Raw genomic sequence first — 18,392 nt, 5'->3', positions numbered from 1 at the left:
GACTTCCCCTACTCCTGCCTCCAGGACAGAGATTGTTCTGTCCTCCCATATAAAACTCTGAATTATTTTGAGGCCCTGCTCTTAGCTCTGCCACACATTTTCCAGGGATGTGAGAGAAGCCTTTCCTGGTGGCTACTGTTTTCAAGATGGAGCCCCTTTTAAGGGAAGCCAGATTGGTTCCTCATGGCTGTTCCTCTAACAGCAGCAAAGATCCTTTTATTCAAGGGGTGGGGAGTATTTGCCAAATGGCTGGGTTCTGAACAAAGGGTTTTTAACAAGCAGATTCTATACCTTCTTTATTGATATGCTTTTCAAATAGCTGTCAAGTTCATTCTGTCTTAATATTATAATTTGTTTAATTGTGCTACCTGATGCATTTTGTACTTGTTTTTTTAACCCTGTTGTGAGCTGCATTGAATTTGGGGAGAAAGCAGGAATATATATATTTTTAAACAGTTAGGATTTAGCGCAAAGAGGTAAAATCTCTTTTGCCTTAGATCTGATATGCTTTTGTACAGTGAGTACTAAACTAGTTCATGATTTTATGTCTGCTTCAAACAGCTCTTTTAATTTCTTTATGTCTCCTTTCACTTCCAAATCAGGGAACATAGCCAATGGTATGAGTTAGTATAAGTTCAAGATGACCAATGGTATGAATCTAACAACACCTGGGAAACTGCGGATGATCCTTCCCCCCAATTTTACTAGATCAGGCAACAATCCAGAGTATCAGTAGAAAGGGCTTAAAATGAGACAGACTGATTTCAGCAACACGCCAAAGAGGGGACTGCAGCACAGAGCAGCGAAAATAACCAGCTCTATTTGGACCAAAAGGTGCCTTCCCACACAAAGAAAGTAAATTTTGCTGATGGTAGTTATTTTACAGCTTGTGCTGTACAAGAACAATGGAACTAAACGCACGAAACTACGTAAGACTGAAGAACATTATGCCCAAGTAGGAAGTGTAAGAATAGCTATATGACCTCCCTTTAATGTCAACTGGCATACGCCAGCATATGTTCAGATGCATTCAGATATAGAAAGGTACAGTAAATGTGCTCAACTGCTTCTTGGTAGCATACACCTAAGATGACTCCAGTGTTGCCAACAACTTGTTAGGTAGATTAGAAACACAACTGTATCTGAAAATTTTTGACATGGAACAAAACTGCAAGAGAGTGTGCCCAAATTTCAATTCCCAGAAATCATGCAGGTATCCTTGTTAAAACCATATAACAGTAGTGTAAGTAGTGTAAGTGTTTGTTTCTATAGACCCATGCTATGCCATGTGTGATTAATGAAACCAAAGGTATTTTGCCTCTGCTTTTTAAAAAAACCTTTAAATTAATAGGTGCAACAATACACATGCTACGTACATCAAAACTGCAAATGTGTACCATGCATTTCTAAGGCACAACATATTTCAAAATAATGTCATGACAAATAAGAATATATAAAATTGCTTCTTACCTATAGGATATCCCAGTGCAAAGTCATTGCTCTGAGTAGCAAAGATAGGAAACAGTCCAGCTTTGCTAAACCGCCTCTCGGGAGTGACTATCAAGAACGTTAGAACACAGACTAAGAAGAACACTGAAGCTTTGGCAACAAGGATGCTGTACAGGAAGGACCAATTCACATTGGAAAAATTCAGCACAACCATGTTTTTGAACAATAAAGCTGGGAGTGCAAAACGGGAGACAAAATTTCCAAGTCCTTTGGCCTGATTTGACGTAATTATGTTAACTCTTCCAGCTATGTATCCACAAAGAATAATGCCAAAGCATTGTAACAAGGCTGGGAAAAGTTTATTAATTGACATGGAAGGTGAACTGCTAGTTAAGTTCAGTTGGTACGCAAGGAGACCAGACATATTAGCTGCTGAAGAGAGGTTCTTCCTGTTGATAGGTGTGAAATCCATGTTCATTCCCCACTCCTAAAAGCATATCATGTGGATCCTGATCTGCAAGACAAGAAAAACAGATGCTGATTCACCAGTTAGTCTTAATGCATTTCTAACCAAGCAGAACTAGTACACTAGTATGCTATGTAGTGTTATAGGATGAGTAATATAACCCCTGTAGAGAATTACAGAAGAAGAGTGGGATCGAGTGGGGTCAGAGCTGTGTATATTGAATATAAAACAAATTCCAGAAACAAAGTAATAATCAGCCCTCCACATTTGTGGCTTCAACTTTTGCAGATTTAATTATTTGCGGATTTAATATGTTCTCTCTAGGAATCTCTAGGTCTTCCAGCACAACTCTGCCAAGCTGGCCATAGACTTGTGCTGGAGGTCCTAGAGATTCCTAGAGAAAACACTTCTCTAGGCATGTATAGGCCCTTCAGCATAATTCTATGGTCAGCTTCTGAATGATGTTGGCCAAAGAGTTGTGCTGGAGGACCCTGTGATATTAGTGAGTTGTTCTCTCAGATAAAAAAAAATAGTATTTTTTGTTTGCAGTTTTTCCACTTTCACAGGGGTCCTACACTTCTAACCCCAGTGAATGTGGAGGTCCCATTATGCAACCCTTGTACCAAAATAAGTGTACAAGCATACCTCAGTTAACAAAGCCTCTAACAAAGAAGCTCCTTTTTACAAATCCTTTTCCTGTTTACCCAGCCTTCCTCCTTCCTTGCCCTCAGTCTAGCTGGAACTTTTAAAAAGAAGCAGATGTCTAAAGTTATGACCACCAAATGGGAATCATAAGAAAAGTGGAATCTTGTGAAACAAAAAAATTATCCCTGCATACATTTTAGAAGAACCCTTCAAGTCATCTCTAGTATCCTAGACCAACGCCTAAATCATTAAACCACACTGGCCCTCATTACATGTGCATATTGTTAGTTCTGAATAAAAACTTTGGTGACACATGTTTATACCTATATTTGTTTCTGTCTAGATAGGCATCACCACTGCTCACATACAAACAAACCCAAAGGGGTAAGTATAATTCTTTGGAGAGTTACACTTTCCTTCTGTTTTCTCACAAATGATCACTTTCTGTGAGCTTTATCATTTCAGTGATTTCTAAATTTCTCATGATCATTTTTGATGGCTAGAAACACTGAAATAATGCCATTCTTATGCTATTATGAGCAAATCTCTTCCACCTGTTGTTCAGGTTGGTTAATATGTCCAGAAAAACATGTGGTGGGTAAAAAATAAAACCACCACTCATCAACCTAAAACCATTCCTGGATTAAAGTGTAAACTTGGAATAAATCTGCCTCACAATGCTGACTTCTAGAATACTTTTAAGCAAACACTGGCATAATCAATTAGAGATAATGAGGGGGGGGGGCACACCCTGGGCTATGCTGCTGGAAACCATACTATAATGTATTGTGCAGAGATAATGAAAACACCTTTCATATAACAAAAGTGCACTGTATATGTTCAGTCATCCCCAAGACAAACAGGATACACTACCCATTCACCGCAGTAACAGCAAGCTCTCCCACACAGTAACACATGAAATGTGTAATTATCTGCACACACACGGCTGTCCAGCTGCTATTATGAACAGATTGGTGCATATTACTTCTCTCAGACTCCTGTACAGGCAGTCCCTTCTTAAGTAATATTGTAATACAGTATTCCAGAGGGCACTACAACATAACAGCATAATACAAATCAGCCTCCCTAAACCTGCTGCCCTTGAGATGGGTGGGACTACAGCTCCCATAATCTCAAAATGACCAGGAGAGTATAGTATCTGCAGCCCAACACAGTTGGAGGACAATGGGTTAGGGAGGCTAATACAAACAAAGCTCACAGCCTCAAAATAATTTTCAAAACCTTGCCCCTTATTTTTCACAAACAGCACAAACCATTAAAAAAATCCATATATTCTACAACTGTCAAAATACCATTCACTTTTTAAAAACAACAACTTTTAGATAATACGTACACTCAGCCATATAGGAGTATTTTTCCCCATTTGTATGGTAAAAGCTGTATAGTACAATGGTCATAATTTTTCAATGGACTTTTCTTCTAGCACTAGTGTAGCTTTGTGATTATTCTGTAGACTGTAATGTATCTTAAGTTAAACAAGAACTGAAAATCCACCATCCAACTCCTAAATACTAAATACTAAAAAGCTTATTGAGCCTCTCAAAGTAACTGCTTGGTGACAAGGATGCTTACAGGGCCTCCAAAAACATGTTAGGACCTCAGTTCATGTACAAGTCTACAAACACAGATGGAATTCAAAGCCCTTAATGAAGCCTTAATTGGTTTACTCCTCTCTCTATATATAGCTGTTTAATTTTTTTAAAGGTTCTAGGTTCTCTAAATACTACATGCAACACAAGTCAAGCATATCTTCTTTTTAGTGGCCTCAAGGTGACTCTAATTTCTAGCTGCCCTAACCTAAAATCTTCTTCATAAGAGTTTATCAGAGGAGGTCTGTCACTGCCTTCATCCAAGGCTGAAAAAGTATGACTTACTCATGATTACCTAGTGGGTTTTCATGACAGAGCAGGGATTTGGGCCCTGAACTCTTGGGAGTCCTGGTCCAAGACTCAAAACACTTTACACTGCACTGGCTCTATCAAGCATATCTTAGTGCTCATACATGGTAAGTACAATTGGCCCTCCATATCCATGGATTCTTTAGGCACAGATTCAACCTTCCATAAACTGAAAATTCTCTCTCTCTCTCTCTCTATATATATATATATATTCCAAAAAGCAAACCTTGATTCTGCCATTTTAAATAAGGTACACCATTTTATTACACCACTGTATGCAATGGGAACTTGAGTATCCACAGATTTTGGTATCCACAACAAGTTCTAGAACTAAACCCCAGCGGACAGATACCAAGAGTCCACTGTACAATGTATAATTGCTAATGATGTCCCTCATCGGCTTGATTTCAAAGATTATGTGTTGAGAAAAATGAGTAGCCTTTAAAAGAAACAAGATGAGGGATATCAGTAACAAATGTACATTGTACATTGTGTATAAGGTAAAGATTTGTCCTGTAATATATAACTGGCACTAAGATTTTGCTTCCTTATAGATAACTTTGACACCTGAGTTTACTGTTGAGAAACTCAGGTGGCTGACTTATCTATGAGGAAAAATAATCAGAATCAAAGGTAGTGATTTTTACCTGGTTTATACTACAAGGAAACTCTCTGTATTTGTAAATAAAAGTTTGTGAATCTGAAGAACAACCCTGAAGCTGCCAAAGACAGAGCAGCTCAGTGGCCCCTAAGAAGCCATCAAACGTTATGTCAGCTAGAAGGGAAGGAGAAAAGAGTGGTGGTGGATTTAATTCCATATGTCACTTCCTATACTGCTGAATACACAAAGCACTCTACCACAAAGCTGCTTCTCTTTGACTTCAAGTGTTTCCGGAATGGATATATCTCAATTTATGTTTTGGAGCAAAGTGGAGATTCTCAGTTACTGGTACATTTTGTGGGTATAATACCAGAGCCTTTTGTGGGTATATTTCTTTTTCAAAGGACTGCTGCTTATATCCAATACAACCTCCACCCACAGTACCAGAACTTTCTTCCTTCCCCTACAGCCCTTGCATCTGCTCCAAAAACTGCTCCAAGGGGTTTTGTAGCCCACCAGAAGAGGATCCTGGCATGCACAGGGATCTACAATGGGAAAAGGTATCTCCTTCCCAATTCTCCTGACAGAAATAGTTCTATCAATGAACATTCCCCCACTTTTAGATCTGGGCCAGTGGCCCCACTTCCATACTAGCACAAATGGTGAGAGGGGAAATACAACCGCCAAACTGGGATCATGGCTCTTTCTCTTAACTGGGATGTCTAATGGGGATTAGTTTGGGCAACTGTTCAAACATGAATCAAGAAAACTAAAAGGCCCAAGCTGTGACATTAACTGTGCACTGAACGTTGCTGAAAAAGGCTTAATTGCAACAACAAAAGAAAAACATTTGTTATCAAAAATGGAAGCTTTGTAAAGGAAGGTGCACTGATTTGATTTAGTTTTCTTTAAAAACCAAAAAAAGCTAAAATCTCTGTAATGGTTGCTCCATTTTAGCTTTTGTAATACTCACCAACAGAAATGAGGTTGTTTTTTTTAAATGAAAAATGAAAAAGCTGCAGCTGGTGTACCAGTATTTCCTCTTTTTGAAGGCCAAGCAAAACTGCTGCCATCTGGTCTTAACGTAGCATTTGAATAACAATCATGTCCTGACACAAGACAGTGAAAAGAGCAAGTGCCATTTCAGAAATGAAAGCCAATTAAAAGAGGTGAAGAGGAAAGGTAAACCAGAACATAACTAAGTCATCAAAGCACCGGAAGACTCAATATCAAAAATAATGATGTAGCCATTAAAATTTCTTTTAATGCAATCATGTATCATTCCAAACCTGTAATTTAAATATTACTGTCTTTACCATTGCTAATATGAGAACATCTGGAAAACACTACCAGATGTACACAAGATTTAAAAAAATATGGAAGAGGAAAAGCCTAAGAAGCTACATAATACAAGGTTACTAAGGGGCAGCCTATTACAGGACAAAGTTTCATTCCATTTCAGAGAAATTATATCTTGTGAAGCCACATTATCTTCTTTGTATTTATCCTGATAATTTTCTGGATGAATTTGTTTTTGGTGGAAAGGTAGGATATACATTTAAGCAGGAAATTATCAGCTGCTAAGAAGTCTGTCATGCTATTGTGGATATGCCTTTTTTCTGGTTACCATGCTGTCACATCAGTTGCTACAGCATCTTGAGTTAATATTTCAACCATGTCAAAAATTATGACAAGGATTATACAACTAGCAGTGTCAAGTTACCAAAGTTCTTCCTTTTGGCCTCCCATAAGACTCAAACAAGTGCAGTTCACAGGAAGACACCTACAAGAGTAAGAGATAATGCTTGCACCTAGCCACAAAAATTAACTTTTAATCTTCTCACAAATACAAGCCCTGTGTAAACATCCCATACTCTGTTTACAAAGCAGAAATCTAAAGTGTCTATTTATATCCTTTATTTTCTTATGGTTCTATGGCTCACACCAGCATCTCATTTTGACCAAAAACAAATCAAAACAAAAAACTGAGAAGTGTCACTGAGGCTAGTCACCCCATGACTTCCACTCACACCCAAAAGTGGACTACTGAAAACTTTAGTGCTGAAGCATCCTTCTTCCTGTGGGCTGACAACTGCACAGCCACACATCTCTCCTCAAAGTTCAATAACATGTCCCACATACTTCCAATAAAAATATTCAGTTTACTTTTAGAAAAAAAATCATTCCCCCTAGCCCTGAAGCATTCAGCATAATATTGACTACCTGCTTCAACATATTGCAGAGACAGACGACCTAGTGCCCATTAGATGTTTTGGACAACAATTCCCATAATCTCTGACTAAAGGCCTCACTGGCTTGTGCTGATGGGAGCTGTCCTAATCATCTGGAAGGTATCCATTTATCTTGTTGTTGTTGCTGTGTGCCTTCAAGTCATTTCTGACTTATGGAGACCCTAAGCTTCTGCCAACCTAGCAGTTCGAAAGCACGCAAATGCAAGTAGATAAATAGGTACAATTCTGGTGGGAAGATAAATAGCGTTTTGTGCAATCATGCTGGCCACATGATCACAGAGTAGTCTCTGGCAATGCTGGCTCTTCGGCTTAGGAACGGAGATGAGCACTGTCCCCTATGGTTGGACATGACTTGACAACCTTGTCATTGGGGAATACCTTTACTTTTAAAGAAACCTTTCATTGGATTTTCTTGGTAAGATTTGCTCAGAGGGTGGTTGCCGTTGCCTTCCTCTGAGAGAATGTAACTTGCGCAGAGTTACCCAGTAGGTTTCCATGGCTGAGCAGTGGATTTGAACTCTGGTTTCTAGAGTTGTAGTCCAATGCTAAAACCATTACATCACACTTGCTCTCCACATCAAGTTATCTACAATTGGCTTAGTGAGTAATTTATCAGTCTAAGACTAGGAAAGGGGCAAATGCCACATCTATTGATGATTATCTCCTTTGTTATTCCCCTCATGTTAATGTCACTAAGAGCTTTACTCAACAATTGGTCAAGGTTTGTAACAGAGAGATGTTACTCTACAGGATTTGTAACAGGTCAAAAGCAAAATGCTAGCAGACTCCTCCTATTCAAGGCCTATCCCTCTCCTGTGATGTAAGCTTAGCTCAAACAAACTGACATGACAACCATTCTACAATGACTGTCTGATCTATTTACTGTAATAACTCCATATTACCAACAAACCAGGTGGTGGTATGTCACCGAACTCAGTGATCAAATGCTGTCATCAGAAACAGAACGCTCTCAGTGAAATCATGCCAAATTGCAAAAACAAAGATCTACATAGCTTAAGAGAAATGTAAGACCAAATCCCACACACACTTAGCTGTAGGGCTGCTGCTCAATTAAGATACTTCAGCTGATCCATCATATGAATTTTATTTGACTAAATCTGCATCAGCAAGAAAACAACTGTCCTAAAGAAAAACATGGACTGCAGTGTGTGTTTTGGACCATGAATATCCATGTTGAGTTCTGTGGACAAACTGGTTTAAAGGCAGCGTCCAAATTGAGTCTTAAAAGGAACAGTTGACTTCTCTAATTCAGTCTGCATCGCATGAATAGGCAGAACATGCAAAATACACAACTGGGCAGGAAGTGTGGTTTTCCATGGAATCCAGCCCTTTCATCTATGCCTCTTGGCCAGAGGTGAACTACATCAGAAGCCCTTATATCATCTTGAAAGGCCCACCACAGCCAATGGGACCGTGTTTACAAGGGAGGGGGGGATGTACTGGAGAGTTTGAGTGTATTCACACCTAAAGTGATATCGTCCTGGTAGAATCATAGAACCACAGAGCTGGAAGAGACCTCAACACCCATCCAGTTCAAGCCTCTGCCATGCAGGAAGACACAGCCAAAGCACTCCTGACAGATGGCCATCCAGCCTGTTTAAAAACAGCAGTCGTTTACACCTCCAGACCTAAAGGATAAATGGACAAACCTAACAACTGGACAGGAATTCTACTGCTGGTGTGTGTGTGTGTGTGTGTGTATATTGTGTGTATATATATATATATATATATAGAATATGGGTTACCTTTATCTAATCAGAGACCCCTAATAGCCATACTCCCAAATAAAGCCACCAATGCCAGCAGCTTGGAGAACCAGTGTGGCACAGCAGTTTGAGCATTGGAGCATGACTCTTGAGACCACGGTCTGAACCCCAGCTCAGCCATGTAAATCCACTGGGTGACCTTGGGTACGTCACACTCTCTCAGCCTCAGAGGATGGCAATGGCAAACCTCCTCTGAAGAAACTTGCCGAGAAAACCCTGTGATGGGTTTGCCTTAGGGTTGCCCTAAGTCTGTACTGATTTGAAGGCACGCAACAAGAAGCTAGCAGTTTGAGAACTGCAGACCAAGGTTGGAATTCCGTCTTGTCCATGGAAACCCATTGGGTGACCTTGGGCAAATCACACTCTCTCAGCCTCAGAGGAAGGCAATTGCAAAGAACCCTCTTGCAAGAAAACCACTTAGGTCATAAACAACTTGAAGGTAACGCAAGCAACAGCAGCAACCTCATTATTTAAGGCAGGGAGGAGAGAATCCCTCCATGACCAACGCAAAGTCAGAGATCCAGAGGCAGGAGTCCAAATGCGGGTTCAAAGCCATTTTTTGCACATGTCTTTCCCAACTTCACTTCTGGTCCCTGTGACCAGATGTCATAACCACAAAGGAGGACAAGGCACCACAAAATGCAGACCACTGAAAAATATAGGGCAGTTACAAAATAATAATAATAAAAAAGCTAAAAACATTCATAGAAATGCATTCCTCTTTGCCATGCTCCAAATGGAGGGCATTTTGGAATGCTTCCTGGATAGAAGGCTGAAATGGAGGACAGGTCTTGGAAAAGGAGGATGCCTGGTCCCCTTGGTGCTGGAGCCCCCCAACTTTGGGCCTAGGGGTCCCCCAGGTGACTCCAATCCCTCCAGTCCCTCCAACCCACCCAGCAACCCTGAGCCCCCATCTCCCCATAGCTGCTGCTCTCCCAGGTCCCTCTTGCAAAGGAGGACAAGGCACCACAAAATGGAGGGCCCTCGAGAAAAAGAGGGGAGGACCTTACAAAGGGGAAAGCTCAAACACACTCATAGAAATGTAAACCCATGCTCCTTAGCCATGCTCAAAATGGAGGACAGTCAAGAAAAAAAGGGAGGACATAACCCAAGAAAAGCTCAAAACACTCCTAGAAATCTAAATGTTTCTCAGTCAGGCTCAAAATGGAAGAGAAATGGAGGACATGGCCAAACACAAAGCCACCCCCTATCTGTCTGTCTGTCTGTCTAAATCTATCTAAACCTATGTTCCTTCTTCATGCTCAAAACGGAGGACACTCAAGGTAAAAAAAACATGACCCGAGGAAAGCTCAAGACAGTCCTGGAAATGTGAGTCTATGCTTCTTCTGAGTCAGGCTCCAAAGGAGAGGACATTGAAGGGGAATGTAGGACATTCCAATAAATAAACAAATAAATAAAAGCTAAGAATACATTTAAGATGACTATAAATACAATATTCTTCCGTCGTGCTCTGAAAGGGAGGGAGGGAGGGAGGGCGTTTAGGACTCCCTCCTCCTGGGCAGGAGGCTGAAATGGAGGACGCGTCCTGCAGAAGGAGGACCCAGCCAACCCCTCCATGTTGTGATGAGGGAAGAGGGCGGGCGTCTCTCCCTTGTTTACCTGCCCTGGCGCTAAGGGGGCTGAGGCTGCCGCCGCTGCAGCAGCAGGGGAGGCATGGGCTGGCGTGGGGCCCACCGGGGAGGCATCTCCGGCCCTCCGTGGCCTTTGCCACCCGCCGCCTGGGAGTCAGTCAGCAGCAGGAGTGTGCAGGCAGGGCCTCCTCCTCCTCCTCCACCTTCGCGGAGCAGCGCAGAGGCGGGACTAGGCCTCCAATCCCGCCCTCGAGTCACTCCCAGCGGCGCCTCCTCCTCCTCCTCACACAAAATGGCGGCCAAGGCGAAAGGGTCTCCTCCTCCCTTTGAGGGGGAACGATTTGATTTGGGAGATGGGTCCAAACACACACACTGCAGGCATAATCCAGTTTGAGACTGCTTTTAACCGCCCTGGCTCAATGCTAGGGGATCCTGGGAATTGTAGTTTTATTTGTGGCACTACTAGAGCGCTCTCTCTCTGACAGGAAATGCGGCTAAACTTCTCACAGAACTACACTTCCCAGAATCCCCTGGCATTGAGCCAGGGCAGTTAAAGCAATCTCAAACTGGATTATTTCTGCTTTGTGTGTTTTGGGCCTTAGTTCCCCCCCCCCCTTTTGATTTGGGGGATGGTGGATCCAAAACACACACTGCAGAAATAAATCTAGCTTGGGACAGGTTTTAACCGACCTGGCTCAGTGCTAGGGGATTCTGGGAACTGGGAGCAGAGATAATACCGGTGCTGCAACACACTACAATTCCAAGGTGATAGAGTTCAAAGACATAGCCGTGTTTGTCTATGGAAACAGTGTGTAGAGAGATCTTCATCTTCTTGTAGCACCTTTGAGACTAAGTAGACTACCGCACTACATTCTTATACAGCTGCTATTCCACTTTAACTACTCTGGTTGCCTCCTGTTGCATTCTGGGATTTGCAGTTTAAGGAGGGGCATTTAGAATTCTTAGCCAGAGAGCTCTTAGGCCTCAACAGACTACAAACCCCAGAATGCAACAGGAGAAGGCAGCCAGAGCAGTCAAAGTGGAATAGCAGCACTATAAGAGGGTAGCACAGTGATCTATTTACTGAAATATTTCAATTAGTCTCAAAGGTGCTACAAGATCTCTTTACATCAGTGGTTCTCAACCTTCCTAATACCACAACCCTTTAATACAGTTCCTCATTTTGTGGTGACCCCAATCATAAAATTGTTTTCGTCTCAGTTCCTAAGACTATCAGAAATATGTGTTTTCCAATGGTCTTAGGCGACCCCTGTGAAAGGGTTGTTCAACACCCAAAGGGGTCACGACCCACAGGTTGAGAACCACTGCTTTACATACTATTCCCAGCGTTCCCTATCATTGAGCTAGGGCAGTTAAAGAGGTCTCATTTATTTCTGGATTATTTCTTCAAGGAGAACTCTCACAAAACTACCATTCCCAGAATTCCACAGCATTGACCAATGGCAGTTAAAGTGGTGCCAAACTGGATTATTACCACAGTGCGGATGCAGCCGGAGAGCCAGCATGTTGTAGTGGTTTGAGTGTTGGACAACAATGACTCTGGAGACCGGGCCCAGCCATGAATTCACACACTCTCAGCCTCAGAGGAAGGCAATAGCAAACCTCCTCTGAACAATTCTTGCCAAGAAAACCCCAGGATAGGTTCGCCTCTGGCGCGCCTTAAGTCAGAGATGACTTGAAGGCAAACAATAGGAGCAGCTGTGGGAGATTCCCTCCAGGCAGCATCTGCTCCTCTTCTGCTGCACTGGCTACCCCTGGCTTTTGAGATGCATCTGAGGAAATAGACTAGTCTAGGAAAGCTCATGCTGCCAACTTCTTTCTTTCAGTCAGTCTCAAAGGTGCTACAAGAGATTGATTCCACAGACTGGCATGGCTATATCTTTGAATCCTGGCTTTGAGTTATTAATGGATCACCCCATGGGTGTTTTGCTCAGAAGTGACACCTACCTCACATGAGTTTAACAATCTCCCATAAGGAGAAAAAAGTTGGCAGGCTTCGGATGTGGGAGGTAGACACTTTTTCCCTCTCTGAAATGCATGTTGTTGTTGTGTGCCTTCAAGTTGTTTTCTTGGCAAGATTTGTTCAGACATGGTTTGCCTTTGCCATCCTCTGAGGCTGAGAAAGTGTGACTTGCCCAAGGTCACCCAGTGGGTTTCCATGGCCAAGCCAGGATTCAAACCCTGTTCTCTAGGGTCATAGTCCAATGTTGAAACCATTATTTTTGCTATTAGCTTCTAATATTAAAGGTCTTGTCTCAGGTATTTATTCTCAGTGTCCTTCACCATTTCTTACTTGTCCACATGAAGAATTTCTTTTAATTTCTCTCCATCAACAGGCAGCAGCAACACTAGGGCTGGTGTCATCCAGTGTGGCAACTCATAGTGTCACACACCCCCATTGACTTCCTCCCATTACCACACCATACAGTCTCCTTCGTAATTTTTTTGTACTATTTTCCCCTAAATTATAATTCCTGTATATCACTGAATCTAATGGTAATAGTTGTGAGTTATAAGCAACTAGCACAATTAAAATTATACCTTTAAATTGCAATATCATCTTCAGAGAAACATCAGGAATAAATTCTTCTAGAACACAGCCACACAGAACTATGGATACCAGCTGTAAAAGCCTTCAATTTCACAATAAAAAATTATTTAAAATTAAAAAGTTTAAACATTTTGAAGTGTGTGTGTGTGTGTGTGTGTGTGTGTGTGTGTGTGTGTAAACAGGGGCCTCCCTCTTCTCTCACTGAGCCTCACCCCACTCATACCATCTCTTCAGCATTTTAAAGGGACACAAACAAATGCCACAGCCTGTTTCTACTAAAAGGCAGATGTTTGAGGAGCAGTGGTGTCACCCTACTTAAAGTATCACCTGGTGCACTCCCCTATTGACATCACTGTCAACAGAGGTTCTCAGACTCCAGCTGTCTTCTTCTTGTTTACATCAACTGACAAGTTTTTCCATTGTTCTTGTAACTTGCTCCCTCCTTCTGCCCTTTGATTTCTTTTCTAGATACTAGAAGGCCAATATGGGCAGATAGTTTCTGGATGTCCAGTATTACCTTGGCTAGCAGCAGAAAATACATTCATCCCTCCATATTCGCTTTGGTTAAGGGCACAGGACCCCCATGAATGTGAAAAAACCACAAATAACAAAAACACAATGTTTTTGCCTGAGAGAACACCTCTCTAGGAAGTTCTAGGTTCTCCATTGCAACCCTGTGGTCAACATTTGCCAGAAATTGACCATAAGATTGTGCTGGAGGAGCTATAAATTTCTAGTGGAGTGTTCTCTCTAGGAATCTCTAGGTCTTTCAGTGCGACTTTTGGTTAAAGTTGACCAAAGAGTTGCACTGGAGGACCTAGAGATTCCTAGAGAGAACATATTAATAAAATGTGTGAATAATCAAATCTGCAAAAGTCAAAGCAAATGTGGCGGGACGAGTGTATGCATTGATAGAAAAAGTGGGCATTTATTTTTTATCTTATCTATGTCCCATCTTTCCTAGTGGTGGCAAATCTTGTACCTTCAGTGATATTTGTGACTTCTGAATGACAATATACAGTCTACCCTCCAAACCCACAGAGTCTGCATTCACAGATAAACTATCCACAGCTTGAAAATATCCCCCCCCCCCGCCAAAAAAATTCCAAAAAGCAAACCTTAATTTTGCCATTTTCTGTAAGGAACACCATTTTACTACACCATTGTATATAATGGGATTTGAGCATCCACAAATTTCTGTATCCATGTGAGGGGAACTAAACTGTAGTGGATACCAAGGGCCTATTGTATAAAAATTATGAAGTGTATTCAAGTCTCTGAAAGCTTATACAGTAATAAATAAAGTAATCCAGCAACACCTTTGAAACTACCGGGAAAAGGAAATTTTCCTTTATATTTTTCTGTACACAGACTAAAGCCAGCATCTGTTAATAGCTTACACATGCGTAAGTCACGGGACACATGTAGGAAGAATTGCACAACAGAGGTATTTTGCTGACTTGCAGAAATGGAGTTGTGTTATAGTAGCAATGTTGTGTGTTGTGGCTGTGAATTATACATTGCACATTGCAATTGCAGTCATTGGCACGCGTTGCAATAGCAGTAACAAGTACATTTCGCTTATCAGTGAACAAGCACTCCCTAAGCAGTTATTTTACTATGTTGCTATTCTTCATGGGGGTTATGTACTAATGCTGGTATAGCATTTTTCTGCATGCAGATATTTACGCTACACTGAGAGATATTGGATTGAAGCCTAACACAGCTATCTCTTTTAATATTGCAATAATAAATGTTAGCTTTAGTGACAAGAGACTATAGTGTGTTTTTAAGTCATTACAAATGTGAGTAAAACATCTTATACATCAAATTTAGCATTTGCATGTACAATACTGTATTTTGTATTATTAGCTTTATTAGGCGCGTTACAGACCGCCCCTTTGGGGCAGCCTGTAGGCGCACCTTTCCCCGCCGGATCGGGGCCTCAGTGTTCAGAGCGGCAGCCGCTGAGGCCCCGATCCGCCGCTTTCCAGGCTGCGGGGAAGCGGCAAAAGGCCCCTTCCCCACAGCCTGGAAAGGGGTGTCCTTGGGGCTTCAAGCCCCAAGGACACCCCGCGGTGGCGGGGAGAAGGAGAAAGGGGCCGCTTGGCCCCTTTCTCCTTTGGTCCGCTGGGTGCAGCCGTCTGAAGGCTGCGCCCAGCGGACCAAACCAGGAAGGAGCTCCGAAACGGAGCTCCTTCCGGGGTCGCGGAAAGGGCGCCCTAGGCGCCCTGCCGCGACCCCAATACGTCACAACTGCACCGCCTTGTTTGGAGGTGGCGCGGCTGTGACGTATCGATGACGGCGGCCGTGTGGAACGGCCACTGCCATTTTGTGCGCGCACAGCGCGCACTAGGGTTAGGGCGGTGCAGAAGCACCGCCCGCCTTAACCCTAGTACGCGCTCTGCACGTATTTTCCTGCCCGTGTGTAACGGGCCTTAGATACCCTAAAAGAGTGGTTTGAGTGATTTAAATGATGGACTGCAACTCTGGAGAGCAAGGTTCGAATCCCCTTTCAGCCATGGAAACCCATTAGTTGACCTTGGGCAAATCATACTCTCTTAGCCTCAGAGAAAGGCAGTGGCAAATCCCCTCTGAACAAATCCTGCCAAGAAAACCCTGTAATATGTTAACTTTAGGGTTGCCATAAGTCATAAATGACTTGAGGGCACATAGCACCAACGACAACAATAATATCATGATGTGGACTATCTACGCTGCCACCCCTAATATTGCAAAGAATAACGTAACCCCTCAGATGTCAGATGCTGAGCTCCAGTGAATTGGCAACTATTTAATTTTATGAGTTCTTTTGGATTTCAGACCCTCCAAGCTGGTTTGAGTCTGAAGATTTAAATATAGGCAAAATAGTGTAGAATTTTAAGTAAGACGCACCACCTAGTGTTCAACTACCAAACTTCATCCAATTTTCCTAATATGTAAAATATGATAATATTTTACATTAGGAAAATCTGGAAAATATTCCCGAGCAGATGCCTGCTGTTTTTGAGGAGGCTATAGTGCATCCTCTTCTCAAAAGGTATTCCCTGGGCCTAGAAGTATGCAACGGTAGGGATATTAGCCTCTTCGCTAAACTTTCTGGGCAAGGTGCTCAAGTGTGTGGTGACTGGAAAACTTCAGGTGTTTTAGGAAACAAATTGGGAGTACTGCTAGATCCACTTCTGCCACTGGAACTGAAAATGGACTCTCTGGCCTTGAGTGCTTGTGGCCACCTTAACTGGTCCACCAGATACAGCCTTTTCTAGACAGAGATAGTCAGCCACAGTGGTTCATGTGCTGTCAACTTCCTGATTAGACTACTATAGAGTCCTTGAAGATGATTGAGAAGCTGCAGCTAGTAAAACATGCAGTAGGAAAATGGTGAATTGCAACATCTGACGAAAACTGTATAACACCAGCTTTAAAGGAACTGAAGTGGAGGCCAATACTCTTCCAGTTAGGGTAACTTTAATTCAGACCTGCACAACTTGGCTGTAGGTAGGGGCCAAAATTAAAATATGCTAAACTTCTTCAGGTGTAGATAGGTTTTAATTAATTATTAATTAATATTATTAATTAATATTATTAATAGTTGGTAATATTATTGTAATTGGGTGTCCAGCCAAAGCCAAAGGGTTCTTAACAATGGTTCCTTTTCATCCTGGAGAGAAGTGACCCAGCGCTATTCAACATTTTTATCAATTACTTGGATGACAGAATTAGAGGCATACTTATCAAATTTGCAGATGATACCAAATTAGTAGGAGTAACTAACACTCCAGAGGACAGGATCAAAATTCAAAATGACCTGAATAAACTGGAAAGCTGGGCCAAAGCTAACATATTCAACACAGAAAACTATAAGGTACTTCACTTACAGAAGAAAAATGAAATGCATAGATAAAGGATGGGGGACACCTGGCTTAAGGAGACTATGTGTGAAAGGGATCTAGGAGTCCAAGTAGACCACAAGTTGAACACGAGTCAACAGTGTGATGAGGCAGCGAAAAAGGCCAATGCAATCTTAGGCACCATCAACAGAAGTATAGTGTCTAGATTAAGGGTAGTAATAGTGACACTGTATTCTGTTTTGGTCAGGCCCCACCTGAAATACTGTGTCCAGTTCTTGACACCACAATTCAAAAAGGATGTTGAGAAACTGGAGCGTGCCCAAAAGAGGGCAACTAAAATGGTGAAGGGTCTGGAAACCATGCCCTATGAGTTGGGGATGTTTAGTCTGGAGAAGAGAAGGTTAAGAGGTGATATGATAGCCCTGTTTAAACATTTGAAGGGATGTCATATCAAGGAGGGAGTAAGCTTGTTTTCTGCTACTCTAGAGAATAGGACCTGGAACAATGGATGCAAACTACAGGAAAAGAGATTCCACCTCAGCATTAGGAGGAACTTCCTGACAGTAAGGGCTGTTCGATAGTGGAAGACACTCCCTCAGAGTGTAATGGAGTCTCCTTCTTTGGAGGTCTTTAAACAGAGGCTGGATGGCCATCTGTCAGGAAGGCTTTGAGAGTTCCTGCATGGCAGGGGGTTGGACTGGATGGCCCTTGTGGTTTCTTCCAGTTCTCTGATTCTATGATTTTATCTGTACATTATTCTGAAATTCTGTGATACAGATCATGATGGACTGATAGATTGATAGATAGCTCTTTTCTCAGACTATTCCAGTATAAAAAGTTGCTGGGTAGGGTAAAAGAACTGGGAACTTTAACTGTTTAGTTGGCACCCAGCATTACATTGTGTAGTTGTCAATTTAGAATAGCAAAACAAAAAAAGTCTAGGGAATTTTTTGCTATTTTGTCTTTTTGGTTTAGGGCAATACCTTTTTGTGTTTACCAGTTTTCAATTTAAAGGCAGATTGAGTAACAACAGATCCAGCAAATTTTCTTTTGTCAACACTGGTCTAGTGAAAATGATGTTACCAGTCATTACACTGTTCTGCAAAAGGATCACTGTTGTGCCCTTGTTACCTCCTAAAAGTAACACGTTATAGGTAATGGTTACTTGTAATGAGTTACTCACAAAATTTGATCCCAATACAATGTATGTGTACACACTGCAGCTTTTGGTGCATGGTCATTCTGGCTTGAATCCTGT

General features: G+C 42.0%; 1 protein-coding gene across 4 annotated transcripts in view; it reads right to left on the bottom strand.

The window, feature by feature from the left end:
- Positions 1 to 11,421, bottom strand: part of LOC149313736 (lysosomal cholesterol signaling protein-like) — a 52,994-nt gene extending 41,573 nt beyond the window's left edge. The window contains exons 1-2 of one of the 4 annotated variants that reach the window (XM_089519719.1): positions 11,402 to 11,421; positions 1,471 to 1,963 (exon numbers count right to left, since the gene is read on the bottom strand). In XM_089519719.1, the coding sequence (XP_089375845.1) occupies positions 1,471 to 1,927 (457 nt within the window). In that variant the 5' untranslated portion in view covers positions 1,928 to 1,963; positions 11,402 to 11,421. Of the gene's footprint in view, positions 1 to 1,470; positions 1,964 to 10,739; positions 10,975 to 11,401 lie in introns of those variants that run through there. The other 3 variants (XM_089519721.1, XM_089519720.1, XM_089519718.1) reach the window with 3 other exon arrangements.
- Between the last annotated feature and the right edge of the window lie 6,971 nt (positions 11,422 to 18,392).

The sequence above is a fragment of the Sceloporus occidentalis genome, unplaced genomic scaffold (assembly GCF_023333645.1).
Source record: "Sceloporus occidentalis isolate IW3139 unplaced genomic scaffold, rSceOcc1.0.p SCAF_4, whole genome shotgun sequence".
Taxonomy (NCBI): domain Eukaryota; kingdom Metazoa; phylum Chordata; class Lepidosauria; order Squamata; family Phrynosomatidae; genus Sceloporus; species Sceloporus occidentalis.
The sequence above is the reverse complement of the archived record's forward strand: the minus strand, read 5'-3'. Positions and strand labels throughout refer to the sequence as shown.